Source organism: Carassius carassius, chromosome 46 (genome assembly GCF_963082965.1).
Source record: "Carassius carassius chromosome 46, fCarCar2.1, whole genome shotgun sequence".
NCBI lineage: Eukaryota > Metazoa > Chordata > Actinopteri > Cypriniformes > Cyprinidae > Carassius > Carassius carassius.
The window spans coordinates 18,666,132-18,684,255 of NC_081800.1; the positions used below are offsets into that span (position 1 = coordinate 18,666,132).

The 18,124-nt window shown below is 37.1% G+C and overlaps 1 protein-coding gene and 1 pseudogene across 1 annotated transcript; one reads left to right on the forward strand and one right to left on the reverse strand.

The window, feature by feature from the left end:
• Positions 1-3,635: 3,635 nt before the first annotated feature.
• Positions 3,636-9,646, forward strand: LOC132129538 (tumor necrosis factor receptor superfamily member 9-like). The gene is made up of 9 exons (XM_059541170.1): positions 3,636-3,932; positions 6,176-6,316; positions 7,019-7,135; positions 7,325-7,462; positions 7,592-7,664; positions 7,748-7,824; positions 7,906-7,959; positions 8,093-8,230; positions 9,002-9,646. Exons 1-9 carry the CDS (start codon positions 3,866-3,868, stop codon positions 9,127-9,129), a joined length of 933 nt encoding a protein of 310 aa, XP_059397153.1. The 5' UTR covers positions 3,636-3,865; the 3' UTR covers positions 9,130-9,646.
• Positions 9,647-11,380: 1,734 nt separating this feature from the next.
• LOC132129539 (uncharacterized) lies at positions 11,381-16,171 on the reverse strand (annotated as a pseudogene).
• Positions 16,172-18,124: the final 1,953 nt, after the last annotated feature.

Consider the following 18,124-nt stretch of genomic DNA (forward strand, 5'->3'; position numbering starts at 1 on the left):
TCTAACTCAACCAGGAAAAGCCCACTAGTTGTGAACAATCCAGATGAATAAAAACACAAAATAAAATGCAATCTATGTGCTTTTTTATCTGAGGTCAATATATCTGTTGTGCTCATTGCAACAGGAAGTTATCAGGTCATCATGTCTCAGCTGTCATTTTGACAGTCATGACAACCTAAGCTCAAGTCCAGAGTCAGTGAAGAAAGTACACAGATACTTTTTGGGGGATTTCCATGCTTAGTTTTTTATGTACCATTTTTATTAATCTTGATTTTTTTTTTTACAACTTTTGTGCAATTCAGAGTGAACTGAACTAATAGTTTCTCATTAAGACAGTCATGCACAGAGACCAACAATCTAGTCAGGATGTTTGTTAAATAATATTAAAAAGTTTCAGTATGTTTCTCACCAAACCTTATTGTATACCCGCAGAACACTTGGAATATACATCACATGATACATAAGTCCTCTCTATTATACTTTTGCTTCTATTTTAAAAGCTTGATGTTATTCTCCATTATATGGACAAGCACATTCGGGACATTTTGTTTAAATCTCCTTTTGTGGACTGACAAAGAAATATATGACATAAGTCAAATTCAAGAGTAAAGAAAATGATAATTTAAATTTGAACTATCCCTTTAAGGAAAAGCATTTAACTCACTGTAAATGTATATATTTTTGTTGTAAAAAGAAAGTCCGTCTTACTGGAAAATAGGTCGCAATTCCTGAATGCTGATCCATGCTGATCTCATTGCGCTGAGGCAGTGTTCCGTCTATCAAAATGCATGTGCATAAATGGGACAGCACATAAATAAATGACAGTACACGCATACCAAAAAATAATATGTGATCTGTAGTTCATGCTACCCATGTGTCATATTTCAAGTCTTGTGAGGGCAAAAATTCATTTTGAATGGTGAACAATTTAACTCAGTATAGAGATTTTGAGTATACTGAAAATTATTTACAAATATATACAAATGAATATAAAAGAATATATATGAAAATATATGAATATATGAAACACACACACACAGAATATATATGAAAATATATGAATATATGAAATATGAAACACACACACACACACACACATACACACACACACACACACATATATATATATATATATACAGGGGTGTCGGACTGGGGGTAAAAGCAGTACTGAAAATTTTTTGAGAAAAACCAGTACTGCAAATTTCCCGGGTGTGACTAATAACACTCAACAGTGTAGCTCTGCGTATTTACACTGCCAGAGGGTGCTGTTAAATTTACACTAGTTAGTGTTAATCCTCTAAAATTCAACCCCACAACCTTAACACTTTACTCTTAAAGTACCCAACACTAGGATTTCAACACTGGATATTTTGCTGTGCATGGTCATCAAACTACTTGGAAGTGGTTTTGGCACTGTGGGCAGGTGCTATAGTCCTGCTGCAAAATGATACCAGCATCTCCATAAAGCTTGTCAGCAGATGGGATGCATAAAGTGCTCCAAAATCTCCTGGTTGATGGCTGCACTTGGGACTTGAGAAAACACAATGGAGCAACACCAGCAGACGTCACGGCACCCAAATCAACACTGACAGAAACTTCACACTGGACTTTGGATTCTTTGCCTCTCCAGTATTCTTCCAGACTCCAGACCTTGATTTCCAAATGAAATGCTAAAATTACTTAGATCTGAAAAGAGGACTTTGTACAACTGAGTCCAGTTCTTTTTCTCTTTACCCCAGGTGAAATGCTTTTGACATTATTACTGACTCCGGCTTTAGTCCACTCCTTGTGAAGCTCTTCCAAGTGAATCAGCTTTTCCTGAAAATCTTTCCAAGGCTGTGGTCATCCCTGTTGCTTGTGCACCTTTTCCTACCACACTTTTTCCTTCCAGTCAACTTTCTATGAATATATTTTGATACAGCATTATGTGAACAGCCAGACCTTTAAGCAATGACCTTCTGTGGAGGATGTTAATAATTGTCTTCTGGACAACTGTCAAGTCAGTAGTTTTTCCAATAATTGTAGTTGCATGTTCTAAACTAGCCCAAGAGGTACCCAGTATTTATACTCAAAATTAATCAAACTAATCAAGCTCAAAATGAATATTCAAATTTTTTGAAATACTGACTTTTTAACTTTTCCAAGCTGTAAGTTGTAACCATCAGAATTCAAACAAAAAAATCTTGAAGTATTTCAAATACAAAAAAATAAAGACATGATATTCAATTTTTTTTTAGATGCACCTGTAATTATTAAGGTGTGTGTGTCTGCCATCTGCTGCAAACTGACTCAGGCAATTGACTGAATATAAAATGTTTATTTTACCGCAAATACTGGATTGTAAAAAAGAGTTTACGTCTACATGGAACTCCTAATTACAACTTGTAAAATAGGAATTTCCTGAGAGATATGGCTTGTAGGGTACCACCTAAAAGCTGCATATATATGTAGACGCCACATTTTGACTGCTTCAGTTTTCCAAGTTGCCACAAATACGTTGTTCTGTTTCCAGTGGTAAAAACAGCCAGGATTTAAGTTCTCGAGGAAATTGGTCAACCTTTGTGTTTGTTTGTGTTTTAATATGTATTAACTCATTATTTCAGTTTTTTAAACTATGGTATTGATTTATTGTTGTTAGTTGACGCTAGATAGCCTGTTTGTGAAATGCGGATTTTGCATTTGCCAAGTTTTGCATTGCTTACTGTACTACAAAAAGTGTCTCGTACAAATTATCTTGTACAAAGTATGTTCATTAAAATGCTTTCATTACCATATAACATGCTTGTCTTGTTTTTTCTATGGGTATATTTTCTTGTGTGACCGTAAAAAGAAAGAAAGAAAGAGAAAGAAGCAGCAGCTAAGAGGTCACCTCTAGGGACAATGAGTAATCACCGGATTCTTGAAAGTTATTACAGGTGTCTTTGTTTATTGCCACTATATTACTAGCTTCCTTTAAGCTCCATTCTAAAGCCAGGAGTAAGAATGAAATATTTTAAAATAGGCTTAGGAGGAAGTCGAAAACGATGTGCAGCGGAGTTTCTAAATGTGGATGACAAAGCAAATATATTGTGCTCCTTCCTTTGGACAGCACTGAGTCATGATTTGTCACTAACCAGTTTATGTTGACTAGTTGGCAAAATACAAACTACGCAGTGTTGACAGCTTCTTTCAATGGTAAAGTTTGAAATATCGCTAAATGTCACTAGATGACGTCATATCCATGACGTCGTCGAGTCATATTGCCTTTTACATTCGTTTGCCTCTCTGTGCTCACATACTGTAGCCTATTTTATTTCAGCCAAATTCACATTAAAACTGTTTTCATTATATATAAAAAATATGAAATACTGACTGAAATGTGGTCCTTTAAGACTACATGCAGCGTTCCCTTCCAAGATGTTAATCTGCATAAAAATCCTTATTTATAATCGAGCCGACGTCTGATGAAATCAAATACACATCACATAAGCAAAGATATATTTACATGTAAAATTAGAGAAGCAACATAATTTAAATGAAATTGCTCCTCCTCTCTGCCGCTCGCTGAGAGAGAGAGATAGAGAGAGAGAGAGAGAGAGAGAGAGCGAGAGAAGTGTGCACGTGTTGTGAAAGAAAGAACTCGCGCTAGTGCGTCAGTAGTACCAGCGAGTCGCTAGGTTTGTCCAAGAAGTCGCTATATTTGCCGCTAGTCGCTTTTTAAAAAAAGTCGCTAAAGTTGGCAAAACGTAAACTCTATATAACCCGATATGAAATGTGTGAGTAGAAAAACATGCGGTCACTCACGCGGATGGCTAACAGAGGAGCGCGAGAGGAAAAGCCCCTCCTACTAGTGCAATGTTAACGCTTTTTTTGTGATCTTTAAATCATGAGCAAGTGGAAATTCTCAACCTATTGCGCGTTTGCTTCGAGCCAGGACCACTACATTCAAAACAGTAAGAGACTATTTTTTTTTACCTGTATATCAATACAATTTATCAATACGAATCATATAGATAATTGTTACTTTATTTTCTATGCTACATCTACAAACATTTGTGGATTTTAGAAGTTGACTGAGACTTTTGTTTTACTTCACTGTTCACTGCGGACAGAGTTGAATGAATTGATGAATGAATTACACTTTTAATTATAATTATTATTAATAATTTATATATATATATATATATATATATATATATATATATATATATATATATATATATATATATCCTCTGTAGAGGGCATTATAATTAAGCGAATTTCTCTGAGACCATACATGCCACAGTTATAAGGATGTTCTGGATGTTTTTAAGTTCTGCATGCCCTGTACAGAGAACATTCAGTGCTTCTTAGAGATATCAAATGTTTGGAGGTTTGATAATAAACACTCCCTCTCTTTGGGTCTTTAAATATGACTGATATTGACAGAATGATTACATTTAGCACTTTTAGGGAAATACGACAATGTTTTGTAATAATCTTTTAAATCTGACTAATTTTCAAATTGTTTGTCGTATATAAATATCTCAGAAATGTTATGGGGTTTCAAACCGGAATATGACTTTTGTTACGACACGGGGTATAATTTTCATATTTGTCTTCTGTTGAGGACACCAGGACAAACATCATGTTAATCAGGCATTTTGGGGAGACACAACAAGTCAATAAGAAAAGAATTATAGGTGAATATTCCTATGAAAATGTTGCCAAGTTATTACTCCCAGTATTACACTTCTTTTTTCATTATGAGTTTGCCACCAGAAAACATTAATATGCAAACCAGATGCAATATATAGATACATTGTATGGGAATACCAACTATATGGACATTTTTTGCACATATTCCATGGAGTATAGTAGGGTAGTTTATCAAATCATTCTATCTTTCATAACATAGTTGAGAGTTTTGTACAAAGTATGGTTAAATATCCTGAAACCTAAAAACTAACTTAAAAAAAAAAGGAAAAAAAGTGCCTATATGTGCCCTTTCATGTCTATTTTATTTATTTATTTATTTAGTCTCGGCGTCCTCTACAAATGAAATAAAAATAAAATAGGAATAAAAATATTTTGTCCAAAATGTTTTTTTCTCAATTTGTTTTTTTAATGCTCCAACCCATGTTATGACATAAAAGACAAGAAAAAAAAAAAGATCACAAAACTTTTTTTTTTTTTGGTTCTCATGAGGCTATTGTATTATACAGAGATGGGCACTCCAGAGACTCGGACTCGACCTGAAATGACTCCAGACTTTACTCGACTCGAGGAAAATGACTTGTAAATATTTTAAATGCAAATCGATTCTAAATCCTTATATGGCCTAACTGATATTCAAAAGGCGGACCGCGTCCTGGCATCCAACCGGAACGCGAGCCGTAACATAGCACCATTCTAAGTGAGCAGCGCGTCAGAACAGCGGAGCAGATCACATAACAAGCGCTCGGGGTCATTTAAATATATTTTAGCGCTATAGAGGCTACTCTAGTATTGTTTATCTAAAGCTAAACGCGCAAGCCCTTTCAGCTCCGTGCGCTTTCTCTCTCTCGGGACGCGCGCCGGTGCGGATGACGCGGTTATTTTAACAGCACCAGAAACACGGAGAGCTGCAAAATTACAGATTTCTTTTACTAAAACTAAAAAAAAAAAACAATGCTGAAAACACACACACACACACACACACACACACACACACACACACAAAAAACAATGCTGAATTTAATTTGATTGAATACCCCTGATTTCAAAAATAAAGAATTGATTTGTATGGTTTTGTAATATCTGTGTCACATATTTTCTTATGTGTCATGGTAGATAGGACTTTTATTATATCATTTGATTACAGAAATACTTTTTTGAACGTGGTAATGGATTAAAACGTATAACAGGCTGTATGTACATTAAGCTTACATCTTAACACCTCTTAAAAAAAAAAGATCATAGATCACATATTTTGTGTATAGCCTATAAAACAGTTTTGTATGACGATGTCAATACATGAGGATTCTGAATTGGATTTTTTTAGCAAGCTATTAAAGGACTTGAGACTCGACTCTGACTCGTGACCAAAGACTCAAAACTTGACTTAGACTCTAACTTAATGACTCGTAAACATCTCTGGTATTATAAACAGTTATTTAATAATGGCTTAATGATTTTTCTTAGTTGTACATTTTTTTTAAATTTCTTGCCCAGGAAGAAATGTTGGCTGCTACCGGAAGACTCCCAAGGTTTTTGCTAATATTCAGTTTAGTACTGAACTGCACTATAGGTGCTGACACTGGCTGCGATGACTGGAGTCTTAATGGAAGTGATGTCTGCTGCAAGAGATGCAAGCCAGGTACAGAGACATTAACTGACTGCAATGTACTGTTATGTAACCTAACAAGATATTTGCAACATTTATGAAGGTACGATTTCATGATTTACCACTTTCAAAATAATTGATTGGAATATCGAAATGCCAAACAGCAGATTACATGTGAGTGACCAAGTGAAGTTTCAGATCATTTTGAAAGTGTCATGAAAAAGGATGTGGTTTAGCACTCGAAGGGAAATCCTTGATGTGTTTTGTCATTACATACAGATGATTAGATCATCCTTAGAGAATCTGAAAGGATGTCCTGGAAATCTTACTGTAAATAAGGAGTTCTGTAAAGCTTGCTTTAAAGGTCCAGTTTCAAACATTCTGCAATATTCACAAAACATACAGTGGAAACATACAGTGGAACTAAAATTTCAATATTTTAATATGATCAGATGAAAAGATTTAACTTTTGTTTGTTTTTATATTTTTTCCAAATCCTAAAACATTTTTTATTGCTGGGTTTTTAATGAGATGGGGAAAAAATCCCCTTGCTGACTTTTGGACATGCTTTTGTGATCAGAGTCCTGAAGTCATGAATGTGAAAGTGAAAGTGAAGTCACATGTATGGTGACCCATACTCAAAATTAGTGCTCTTTAACCCCTCCATGTATCTATAAGAATCACATGTGTATGAGTTTCATTGGCCATGCTAAAAGTAGCTGCTTGTGGTTACAGGGAACCGCTTGGTGGAGAGTTGTGGAAGAGACCCAGAACATCTTTGTACCCCCTGTGAACCTGACACTTACACAACCAGTCATGAATTCTACTGTTTGAGATGTACCCAGTGCATAGGTATGATCCAGTTTTACATCCTCATTGCCATTTTAGTTAAGCAAATGAAAATTTAAGGCTAGGATATAAATGATTTTATTGATCTGCATCATCATGAGCTTTGACACTGTATGTGCTTCATACTGAGTACATGATGCATACATAACATCATACTGACTAAGCTTTAATATTTCTGTTACACGTTTGCAGGTAAACAGTTTACGCTTAAACCTTGCACTATCAGCAGCGATACCGTATGTGGATGCAAGGCCGGATATCGGTGTGGAAATGACAAATGTTCTTTCTGTGTTACGGAATGCAAGGAGGGGGAGGAGCCAACCGAAGAACGTAAGAATTTAATCAAACTCCTTTTCTTGACCATCTCTTATTAAATAAGCTCTCAAGCTGTTTAATAGCAAATTACTTGCTGTTTCGCTGTATTATTTTCAATTAAATTGTGTAGTTTAATGTTTGTAGGATCTTGCAGAAAATGTCCAGAGGGAAAATTCAACGATAAGATCCACAGTATGTGCAAAGAATGGAAAAAAAGGTAGAGTACAATTTTTGTTTATTTATTTTATGTATTTTCTCAGAAATGCATTTGTCATAAATGTCATTCCAACTTTCGTATTAATTCTCTAGTTGTCCTGATGGACAGACTTTGGTCAAAGGAAATGTTACCAGCGACAGTATGTGCACATATTTAGAAGGTAAGAAGTAAATACAGGAGAAGAACATAACTTTGATGGCAAGCAACATACTGCTGCATAATCTAATGTTTTTGTCTACAGTTTTTGTTACAGAACCTAAACCTAACAAAAAAACTGATTTGATGGATAAAAAAGGTAAATGAGAATATCTAGTTAAAAAAAAAAAGAACATAGCATCATTGCAGAGTTGTGCTCAAGTTAACTGGACTGCATATCTTTCAATATGAATGTCAAATTCTAACCTCAAGTATAATTTTGTTTCTTCTAGAACCAAGAAAATGGCTTCCAGTTTACATTGCTGTAGGGATGGCAGGGTTTGCTGTCCTTTGTATCATAGTATCAGTGGTTGCATATGTAAAGGCACAAAACAAAACAGAGAAGCCAAAAACAGATACCCCTGACCAAGGTACTATTTAAACCTGTGTGTCCATTTTGTCTTTCTTATATGCCGTTCTTAGAATAAAACTACCTATCATGTAGGGTTGCCACCTTCAGCGAGGCAAAATAAGGGACACCCATTCACCCTTCCCCAACCAAAAAAAAAAAAAAAAAAAAAGGAAAAAGAAAAAGGACCCAAATAATAAGTGAGGAACTCACAGCTCATCAATAAACCAAGAGAAAACATGCTCCAGTATGTAAACTTGTCACAGAATACATTAATATTGTTATTTTTAATTGTATTATTATTAATTGTATTATTGTATTGTATTATTATTTATTATTAGTCTTTGCCAGTGATGCAGCTGTAACCTGGATGTGACAAATTTCTTCTTCTTCTTTTTTTATTATTAATTTGCTTAAATTAGGACTACATCATGTAATTATTTATTCCATTTTTATCTAAATAATTTAGCACTTTTTTAAATGGCAAATTTTATATGATAAATATGATGATTTATTATGTATAGATTTATGACTAATATAAATGTTAAAATGAATAAATAGGGACTAACATTAATTCTAATCTATTAATTCATCTGTCTAAGAATTTAATAATTATGTCTACCAAGCTCTGATAATGTATGAAAGATTATATTAACAGACTATCCGAATTTTAATAAAACAATAGGTCGTTACCTTTAGAAGCATGGATTTGTCTGTCACTCTAAAGGCCGGGTGGCAACCCTACTGTCATGATAATGTCTGAATTTACAGTATTGCCATTCCTTTCTTTTAGACCACTCAGAGTCCAGGATAATGGTTGTTGAGCAAGAAGACTGTAGTTTCCGTCATCCTGAGCAGGAACAGGGTGGCAGCTCAGAGTCCATCAATACGCAAGACTCAGAGTCTAAACTCATAGTGTGAATTCACTAGACAGCCTTAATTTTCTTATCTGACTCTAGCACTGCTTCAAGAACGAGAGGGCACAACCACTGAACATCTACTAAACTGTGAAATACATACTTGACTGGGTGTCTGTCAGCTATTCCAGTTTGTGTAGAAGTGATAAATGGGAACAAAATGGGTAGTTTCACGTCAGAGGTTTTAACTTCTGAAGTATAGTGCACCTTAATAACACATAGATGAGAGGTTGTTAATGTAGGTGTGCAGTAGCAGACAATATGTCAACACTTTTATGAGAGTAGGCGTCATCTACTGGCGCTTGCGTCACATTTACAGGTCAAAGCTCTCTTGAAATACCCTGGTGGGCTTCCCCACTTTTCTGTTAAAAACAACATCATTAAAAAAATTAAATAAAAGCTCTTTGGACAGAGAACAAAGAGGATAACCGAAGAGCAATGAGACCGTTTTAAATGGCATGTTTGCACTTTAACTATTTTTAATTAATAGTTCTTTGTCTGATTGTTTATATACTGTATATATATATACACACATATATATATATATACACACACATATATATATATATACACATATATTTTTTTATTCTGTGTCTGAAAATCAGCAGAGAAAGCAGAGTAGTGTTGACTGATCTGGCATAACTAAACATTTGACCTCAAGATTTTTGTGTTTATTTTACTGTTTTGTACATATTAGGATTTAAAAATAAGTAAAATTGTCAACTCAGGCCATTCTAAACCCTGGGTTTACAAAATCATGACTTGTTGCTTTTCATTCATTCACAGTTCAGTGTTCACCTGGGGTTAGGAATTGATTTAGAGAATTAGGTTTTGACTCAGGTTTCACATGATTCATTTGTAAATTCCGGGTTAAAATTCTTATTTGCATATTTGGGTTGTCAGTTCCATTGACTTGATAAACTTTAAATTAAAGCTTGTCTCGCTCATATGCATCAGTTTGGCTTATGCTATTTATTCCTGACTGTGCCTTTTAGTTTACCCTAAACAGACTTTTTGAACTTTTCGCTGTAAAATTAAAATAGTCTCTTTGCTCCAGTTAATGTGTTTTCATCAGTGTTCAACATTTTCCCCTCTCAAACACTAAAACAAAATAGGGCACTGAATATTGGGATAACTGTACAGACCGCATGAGTAATAAATGAGGCAAGTACTATTTAGGTTATAATTGGTGGTTTGTAGGCCGTTATGTTCAACTGTAAACATTGCATCGTTTCACACTGTATACATTTTACTCTGCCATATGAGGTAACCACACAAAAGATGTCAGCCTGGTGTTAAGGTCAGTGAGAAAAAACCTATATAATCAAATAGAATGCGATAACTACCCTGTGGCAATATGTATGTTGCACAGCTTGTGCTGTAGGCTATATTGTAAATACATTTGCCGTAAATCAAAACTCCAAGCTTACCCCAGGGGTCACAGAATCCATGCGTTAGGGACTTTCCTGTAGTAAGTTCATGAAGTTCAGTTATTTTCACTGAGAACAGAGGTTTACTAGTACAAGAGATAGCGTCTGATGGTTTTACAGAACTAATCAATTCTAAAATTGTTTAGTGGACTGTATATCCAGCTGACTCAGCGAGAGTTTCCTAATGACCTGGTTTGAAAAATATTTACTGTATCTGTACTGATATTAATCTAGAGTTCACCTAGGGATCATGATGGATCTTTTTGCATAATGGCGTCATTTTCCTTCCACGTCTAGACTCGGGCAAACACACCATCCTGACATGCCAAGTTAATTCACTCTGCAGCCACAAAAAAAAAAAAAAAAAAAAACCCAACAACCTTATTTGGCTCCAGGGAGGTTTTCTGAGGCCGTGAGGATGAAACAAAACAGCTGGTGGTTTGTGACGATGGTACTTGTCTTTAACTTCCACAAAAAGTCAAGCTGTATAATGTCAGTTTATGCATCACTACTATATTTATGTAAAACCCTACACCGAGTTAATAAAACAGCTCTCCCTCTTGTAAATAAAAAATAAAAAAAATCCCTTTTTTACACAGAAGTTTCATTTTGTGGGAAGAAGAGGTCTCTGTGGAACTTGATGTTAAAGGTGCTTCCCGCAGAGATTTGCATGAATTTGTTGGTATTAGGGAAAGTCTTAACCTCTGCCTACAGTCTAAATTAAATGTAAAAGTAAAAAGAGCTTATTGATGCACATCAAGAAAGATATGATAACATATATTCATAGCACTCAGCATCAGTACAAAAATACAAGAAAACACAGCTTGGTAAAACTACTGTAGTGCATTTATATACAGACTATGCTGATGTACACCACAATGAAGGAGCACTCTCGTAAACCGGTGAATATTCAAATAATATTAAGAATAGTAAACATTTTTTTTTTTTTTTACAGTGTGAAAGCAGGACTTGTTTTATAACTTTATACAAACAAGAGACATTCTTACATACTGAAGGCATCCATTAGAAATTAAAATAGCACTTTGGGCAAATTAAGACTAGTTTAGTTCCGGGAATACAGGAATTCAAAAAGAATGCTTGATTAAATATCTTAAGAGATCAAGAGTCATGTAGAAAAACTCCAAAGAGGATCACTCAACCATGTGCCAGCATCAAAGCATAGTATCACTTCAGGTTTTCCCAGAAGTCAAATGTGTAATACCAAGTACCGCTAGTGGGAGCTTTCCCTCTTGTGGTGCGATACTAGCCTCTAACCAGAAGGTAAATAAAAATGAAACAAACTAATAGTGCATGGCATGACAAACAGATGTTTAGTAGTAATAGCATTATCTGGATGGAGTGTCCCTGTTTTGTAAGTTCAAGTGGATTTGTTGAATACAAAATTATCCCAGGTCTTGGAGAAAGCAGAAGACTGGAAAGCCCCAAACTGCCAGGACGTGCATGCATTTCTTTAAACTAATTTGGTTATCAATTCATTATTTCAGTTGATTTCACACTTTTATATGTCCAGCATCACTGCTGCTTGCAGTTCTCTTTCTGTTTTGCATTTTCCTTTTTCTCCTTGGGCTTTACTCGTCCCAGTTTGTCACTCTGTCGTTTCGTTTGGGGCACAAAAGTAGGTTCTTCCATGGGGCTGTTCAAACCTACTTGTGATGTTTGATTTTGACATGAACCTGTAAATGAACTATTTATATTTATTATTTATTCCATTCATAAATATATTAGAAGTTGCTGTGTTATGTGAATGAATCAAAGCACCATTCATTTGTTCTGATTCAGCTGAATCCTTTTGAAAGGTGAGGTCCAGCACTTCAGCAATATTACTGATGGCTTGCTGTTGCCTGTGGGGACACCAAAGGATGTTAAATGATATTACCTGAAAATGAAGCAGTAATTCATAGAGAAAGGAGTGATTTACATTGTCACGGAAATTGGACTAGCGAGTCGATTGTCTGGGGTGAAGTCATCAAATGGGGAATGAAGACCTTCGGAATCCAGTCTGTGCCTCTGAATATAAAAACAGCAAAATTTTTAATCATTTTTTTTGGGAATTTCTTTGTACTACTACAAAAAAGGCTCATAAAGGCTGGTTCACTCTGGTTCAACAAACACAAATAAGGTTTTAGAATTTGTAAGAATTTCTGAGTCTGTGTGATACATCACACATGTGGCAATCCCAGGGAACACGTTAGGAGAAAATTGATAGCTTGAATGCAATGTAAGGCACTTTGGATAAAAGCGTCTGCTAAATGCATACATTTATTTCATTTATAATTGAATAATGATGAATCACATGATCAATTCATGTTAGCACAGCAAAAGTAATGTTTAAAAATGGGGGAATTTCCCAAAGGCATTGTTAGCTAACTATGGTTGTTAGTTACATTGAACACATGGTAACGATGGAGCTTGTGACCACAGCACTCCAGTTCAACAGCACTAATATCAGAATGACCTGTCCCAAAGAGATGCTTGGACAAGGCAGTTCTGCAGAGGTGTCATTTGAAACTTTTAGATGGTTGGAATGTTGGTAAGTTAGAAGTACAATGTTACACAATAATAAAAGATAGTATCACTCTAAAACTGACTACCTGTCTGTCACATGTTGCTCTCTCATTCTCCCAGTATTCTCCCCAGAGGTTCCAGCTCACGAGACCTCTGTTTAACCTTAAGCTCCTGTTTCTGCATGAAACGTGCAATTTCCTGCAACAAAACGACAAATGAATACTCACCCCCATTCATGTGATGGGAAAGCAGCCCTCTCATTTAAGCACTGCTTACCTCATCTTGAGCAACCTGTGCCACTATGAAATCTCCAATAGGACAGTCCCTTCTATAACCCGAATTCCGGAAAAGTTGGGACGTTTTTTAAATGTTAATAAAATGAAAACTAAAGGAATTTCAAATCACATGAGCCAATATTTTATTCACAATAGAACATAGATAACGTAGCAAATGTTTAAACTGAGAAATTTTACACTTTTATCCACTTAATTAGCTCATTTAAAATTTAATGCCTGCTACAGGTCTCAAAAAAGTTGGCACGGGGGCAACAAATGGCTAAAAAAGCAAGCAGTTTTGAAAAGATTCAGCTGGGAGAACATCTAGTGATTAATTAAGTTAATTGATATCAGGTCTGTAACATGATTAGCTATAAAAGCTTTGTCTTAGAGAAGCAGAGTCTCTCAGAAGTAAAGATGGGCAGAGGCTCTCCAATCTGTGAAAGACTGTGTAAAAAAATTGTGGAAAACTTTAAAAACAATGTTCCTCAACGTCAAATTGCAAAGGCTTTGCAAATCTCATCATCTACAGTGCATAACATCATCAAAAGATTCAGAGAAACTGGAGAAATCTCTGTGCGTAAGGGACAAGGCCGGAGACCTTTATTGGATGCCCATGGTCTTCAGGCTCTCAGACGACACTGCATCACTCATCGGCATGATTGTGTCAATGACATTACTAAATGGGCCCAGGAATACTTTCAGAAACCACTGTCGGTAAACACAATCCGCCGTGCCATCAGCAGATGCCAACTAAAGCTCTATCATGCAAAAAGGAAGCCATATGTGAACATGGTCCAGAAGCGCCGTCGTGTCCTGTGGGCCAAGGCTCATTTAAAATGGATTATTTCAAAGTGGAATAGTGTTTTATTGTCAGACGAGTCCAAATTTGACATTCTTGTTGGAAATCACGGACGCCGTGTCCTCCGGGCTACAGAGGAGGGAGACCTTCCAGCATGTTATCAGCGTTCAGTTCAAAAGCCAGCATCTCTGATGGTATGGGGGTGCATAAGTGCATACGGTATGGGCAGCTTACATGTTTTGGAAGGCTCTGTGAATGCTGAAAGGTATATAAAGGTTTTAGAGCAACACATGCTTCCCTCCAAAAAACGTCTATTTCAGGGAAGGCCTTGTTTATTTCAGCAGGACAATGCAAAACCACATACTGCAGCTATAACAACAGCATGGCTTCGCCATAAAAGAGTCCGGGTGCTAACCTGGCCTGCCTGCAGTCCAGATCTTTCACCTATAGAGAACATTTGGCGCATCATTAAACGAAAAATACGTCAAAGACGACCACGAACTCTTCAGCAGCTGGAAATCTATATAAGGCAAGAATGGGACCAAATTCCAACAGCAAAACTCCAGCAACTCATAGCCTCAATGCCCAGACGTCTTCAAACTGTTTTGAAAAGAAAAGGAGATGCTACACCATGGTAAACATGCCCCGTCCCAACTATTTTGAGACCTGTAGCAGAAATCAAAATTGAAATGAGCTCATTTTGTGCATCAAATTGTAAACTTTCTCAGTTTAAACATTTGCTATGTTATCTATGTTCTATTGTGAATAAAATATTGGCTCATGAGATTTGAAAGTCTTTTAGTTTTCATTTTATTAAAATTTAAAAAACGTCCCAACTTTTCCGGAATTCGGGTTGTAAGAGGAGAGGGACCTTGGTGAGTCAATGAAAGAACAAAACAATTCTGCATATTTTCACTTTATTTTAGGAATTTGTACTACTGTTATTGATATGGATATTAAACAGACATTTGCGGCAGAGCACTAATAGAGCTGATTGGTATGATGGTACATACCAGGGATGTCCAATTCTGCTCCTGAAGAGCCACCTTCCAGCAGTGTTTAGCACTAGCCCTAATTAAACACACCTGAAGCAGTTCATCAGGAACACTAAAAACCTACAGGCAGGTGTGTTAGAGCTAAACTTGGCAGGAAAGTGGCCCTCCAGGAGCCAGATGGCTCAGTGTACACAATATACCAGTGGTTTTCTATCATGTTCCTGGAGCTCCTCAACACTAAACATTTTGAATATCTCCTTTACCTGACAGTCCAATTTCTTAGGGGGCTTTCACACTGGCAGTTTAGTGCGGAACGTGGCACGGTTCGCATGAAAAATCGCTAATGTGAACGCTGTAATCGGACGCTGGTGCGCACTGGGGTACCGAACCAGAGACTACTTGGAGAAGGTGGTCTGAGTTCGGTTGCTCCTGAGCTGTGGTGCGGTTCACATGAATGTGCAAGCAACACGGACTCGGGTGCGCACTAGTTCAGGAAGTAAAGTATTCTGCGCATGCGTAAAACTGCCGACATCATTGTTTCCTCAACACACGAGAGAGCCGAGGTTGATTCCACACACTCCTAAAACTCAAAATTTAAATAAATTAAAATGAAATAATTAAAATAATTAAATTTAATTATTATACTGTGCATAATAGCACCAAAATAAATAAAAATGACAACTATGCTCAGTCGCATTGTGTTCTCCATGCATTTTCCGTGTGCGTTTGCGATGACGTAAGGTGACTGCAAACACACCTGGGTTTGATTCAACTACTGAGTGTGAAAGCAGACCAACACTGCGGGCGGCGCCGGGAAAAATCGTCCACGGGCTCGGACCGCAGCAAACGAGCCCAGTGTAAAATTAAGGAGACAGTGGCGTATACCAAAACTGCAGTAGATATATTTGGTCCTGTAGCTCACCGCTTCAGCCGATCTCTCCTCCTCTTCCTGAAGCCTGTGGGCCAGCTCCTCATCCAGTAGCACTTGCTCCAGCTCTCCCAAGTCAAGAGCAGCCATTCCACTCCCAAGAGCAGGTCCTGGCAGGTGATAAGTGCAGAATCACAACCAGATAATGTTGAGATGGGACACAGGGTTTTAAGACCACCATCACCTTCAGTCAGATGGGCCTTAACCATAGGTGTCTAATCCTGCTCTCCTTGAGGGCAACTGTCCCACAGAGTATAGCTCCAAAACACCCAGTAATCCTGAAGACCTTTTTCAGTTGGTTCAGGTGTTTAATTAGGCCTGGAGCAAATTTCTGCAGAAAGGTGGCACTTCGGGTCGGGAACTTTGATTGGTTGAACCATTTTTTGCCAAGACAGTTGAATATGGATTTCCATTTGATTAAACTCATTAGGAATCTTACTGGGTGGATTACAGCCATATAAACGTACCTCAAAGGACACACAAAGTAAGGGTCAAATCAAAAAGAAAATGCAAGACGAAATCAAGAAAAAACAAGAATATTTAACTGAAAAGGAGAAAATGACTGATGCTGCTCTAGAAGAAAGAGAAGCAGATAAGATTTTGAGGTTTTTGAGAAACAAGGATGAGATCAAGTCTCACTGGAGAAGGGATCAAGCTTGGGAAACGGAGATGACTCCAAAATAGCAAAAAAAAAAAAAAAAAAAAAAAAAAAAAAAAGAGTTCTTTTTTACTGATTGGAAAGCAATGAATAGATGTAGGGACAGGCTCAGCCACACTGCAGAGCTCAGAGAGGGGTTACCTGCTCTGGAAGAGCACCCACTGCAAAACTGGAGTCTTTGCATCCATCTCTCCTCCCTCGTGCTCTCCCTCTCCAACTCTTCCTCTGTGCTTGATCTCTCTTCCTCGAAGGTCTGCCAGCGCTCACTTTGACTTTGCCTCACTCTACACTCTCTATGCCTGTGGCTTGGTCTATCCTCCTTTCATCCTCCTTTAATGATTGAGCTCTCTGCCGTGTATTTCTGCCTCTCACCATCTCCCAATTTCTCCTATCTCTCAAACAATCCTCCACTTCCACTTCCAACTCCATTAACTGTGGCACTCTAGGCGGCAGTGAGGGAGCATTATTTGAGAGTCTCGGTCTAGCCAAGTTAGAATCATCTACGATGCATGTTCTGCTTCCCTCGTGCACAGATGTTCGCCTGACAGTACCATGGTAACTACGTTGCATTGAAATGTTCCGTTGAAACTCCTGAGCTTGAGTCTGGAGACCTTGAGTTTCTATGAGGTGTGTGTGATCATCTTTTAGTGTCCCTACTGAACACTGAACTCTTTCCCTAGCATCTCTGTAACCATTTTCAGAGGTCCTATAACCATTGCCAAGGTAACTGTTAGTGCGCCTCCGTTCATCCAGGAATTGAACATGTCTTTCCCTAAAACTCTCTCCATGACCACAACTGTCTTGCTGCCACATTCGTCTACGATCCTCCCTCATGCTGCTGTGGCGACTCAGCCCCATTCCTGAGACCTGCTGCTTCTGTCGCAATATTTTTTCAAGTCTATAGACTGATGATAGTAGTGTCATCATTTATTGACTCTCATGACATTCCAAATGAATTTTCATCTTTGGGTGAACTGTACTTCGACTGGACTTGTTTAGCAAAACAAAGAAGCAGAAACACCATCAGACGTGAATGAAGTCAATAAACTCAAAGGAAAACTTAACATTCTCTTGAAGCTCTGTTTATGCCATGAAACACAGGTTTTATTGTAAGACACAAAAGATGTTGAGTAACCATAGAACTTTTCAAACAGAAAACAAACGTGTGAACTGGACTTTGGATTAGTCATGTTTTGTGGGGCTTAAAAAGCAAATGAAGCAGTTGACTATATGTCATACTGTCATACAAAATAACCCGTGGTGTCACATTATTTTACTGCAAATCAAATGCAGGAACAACAATTTGACTAGTCAAAGAAGATGCATGTGACAAGGCGTTGAGACATAGTCATGATCATAGTCATTTATCAACATGATCTTTCACA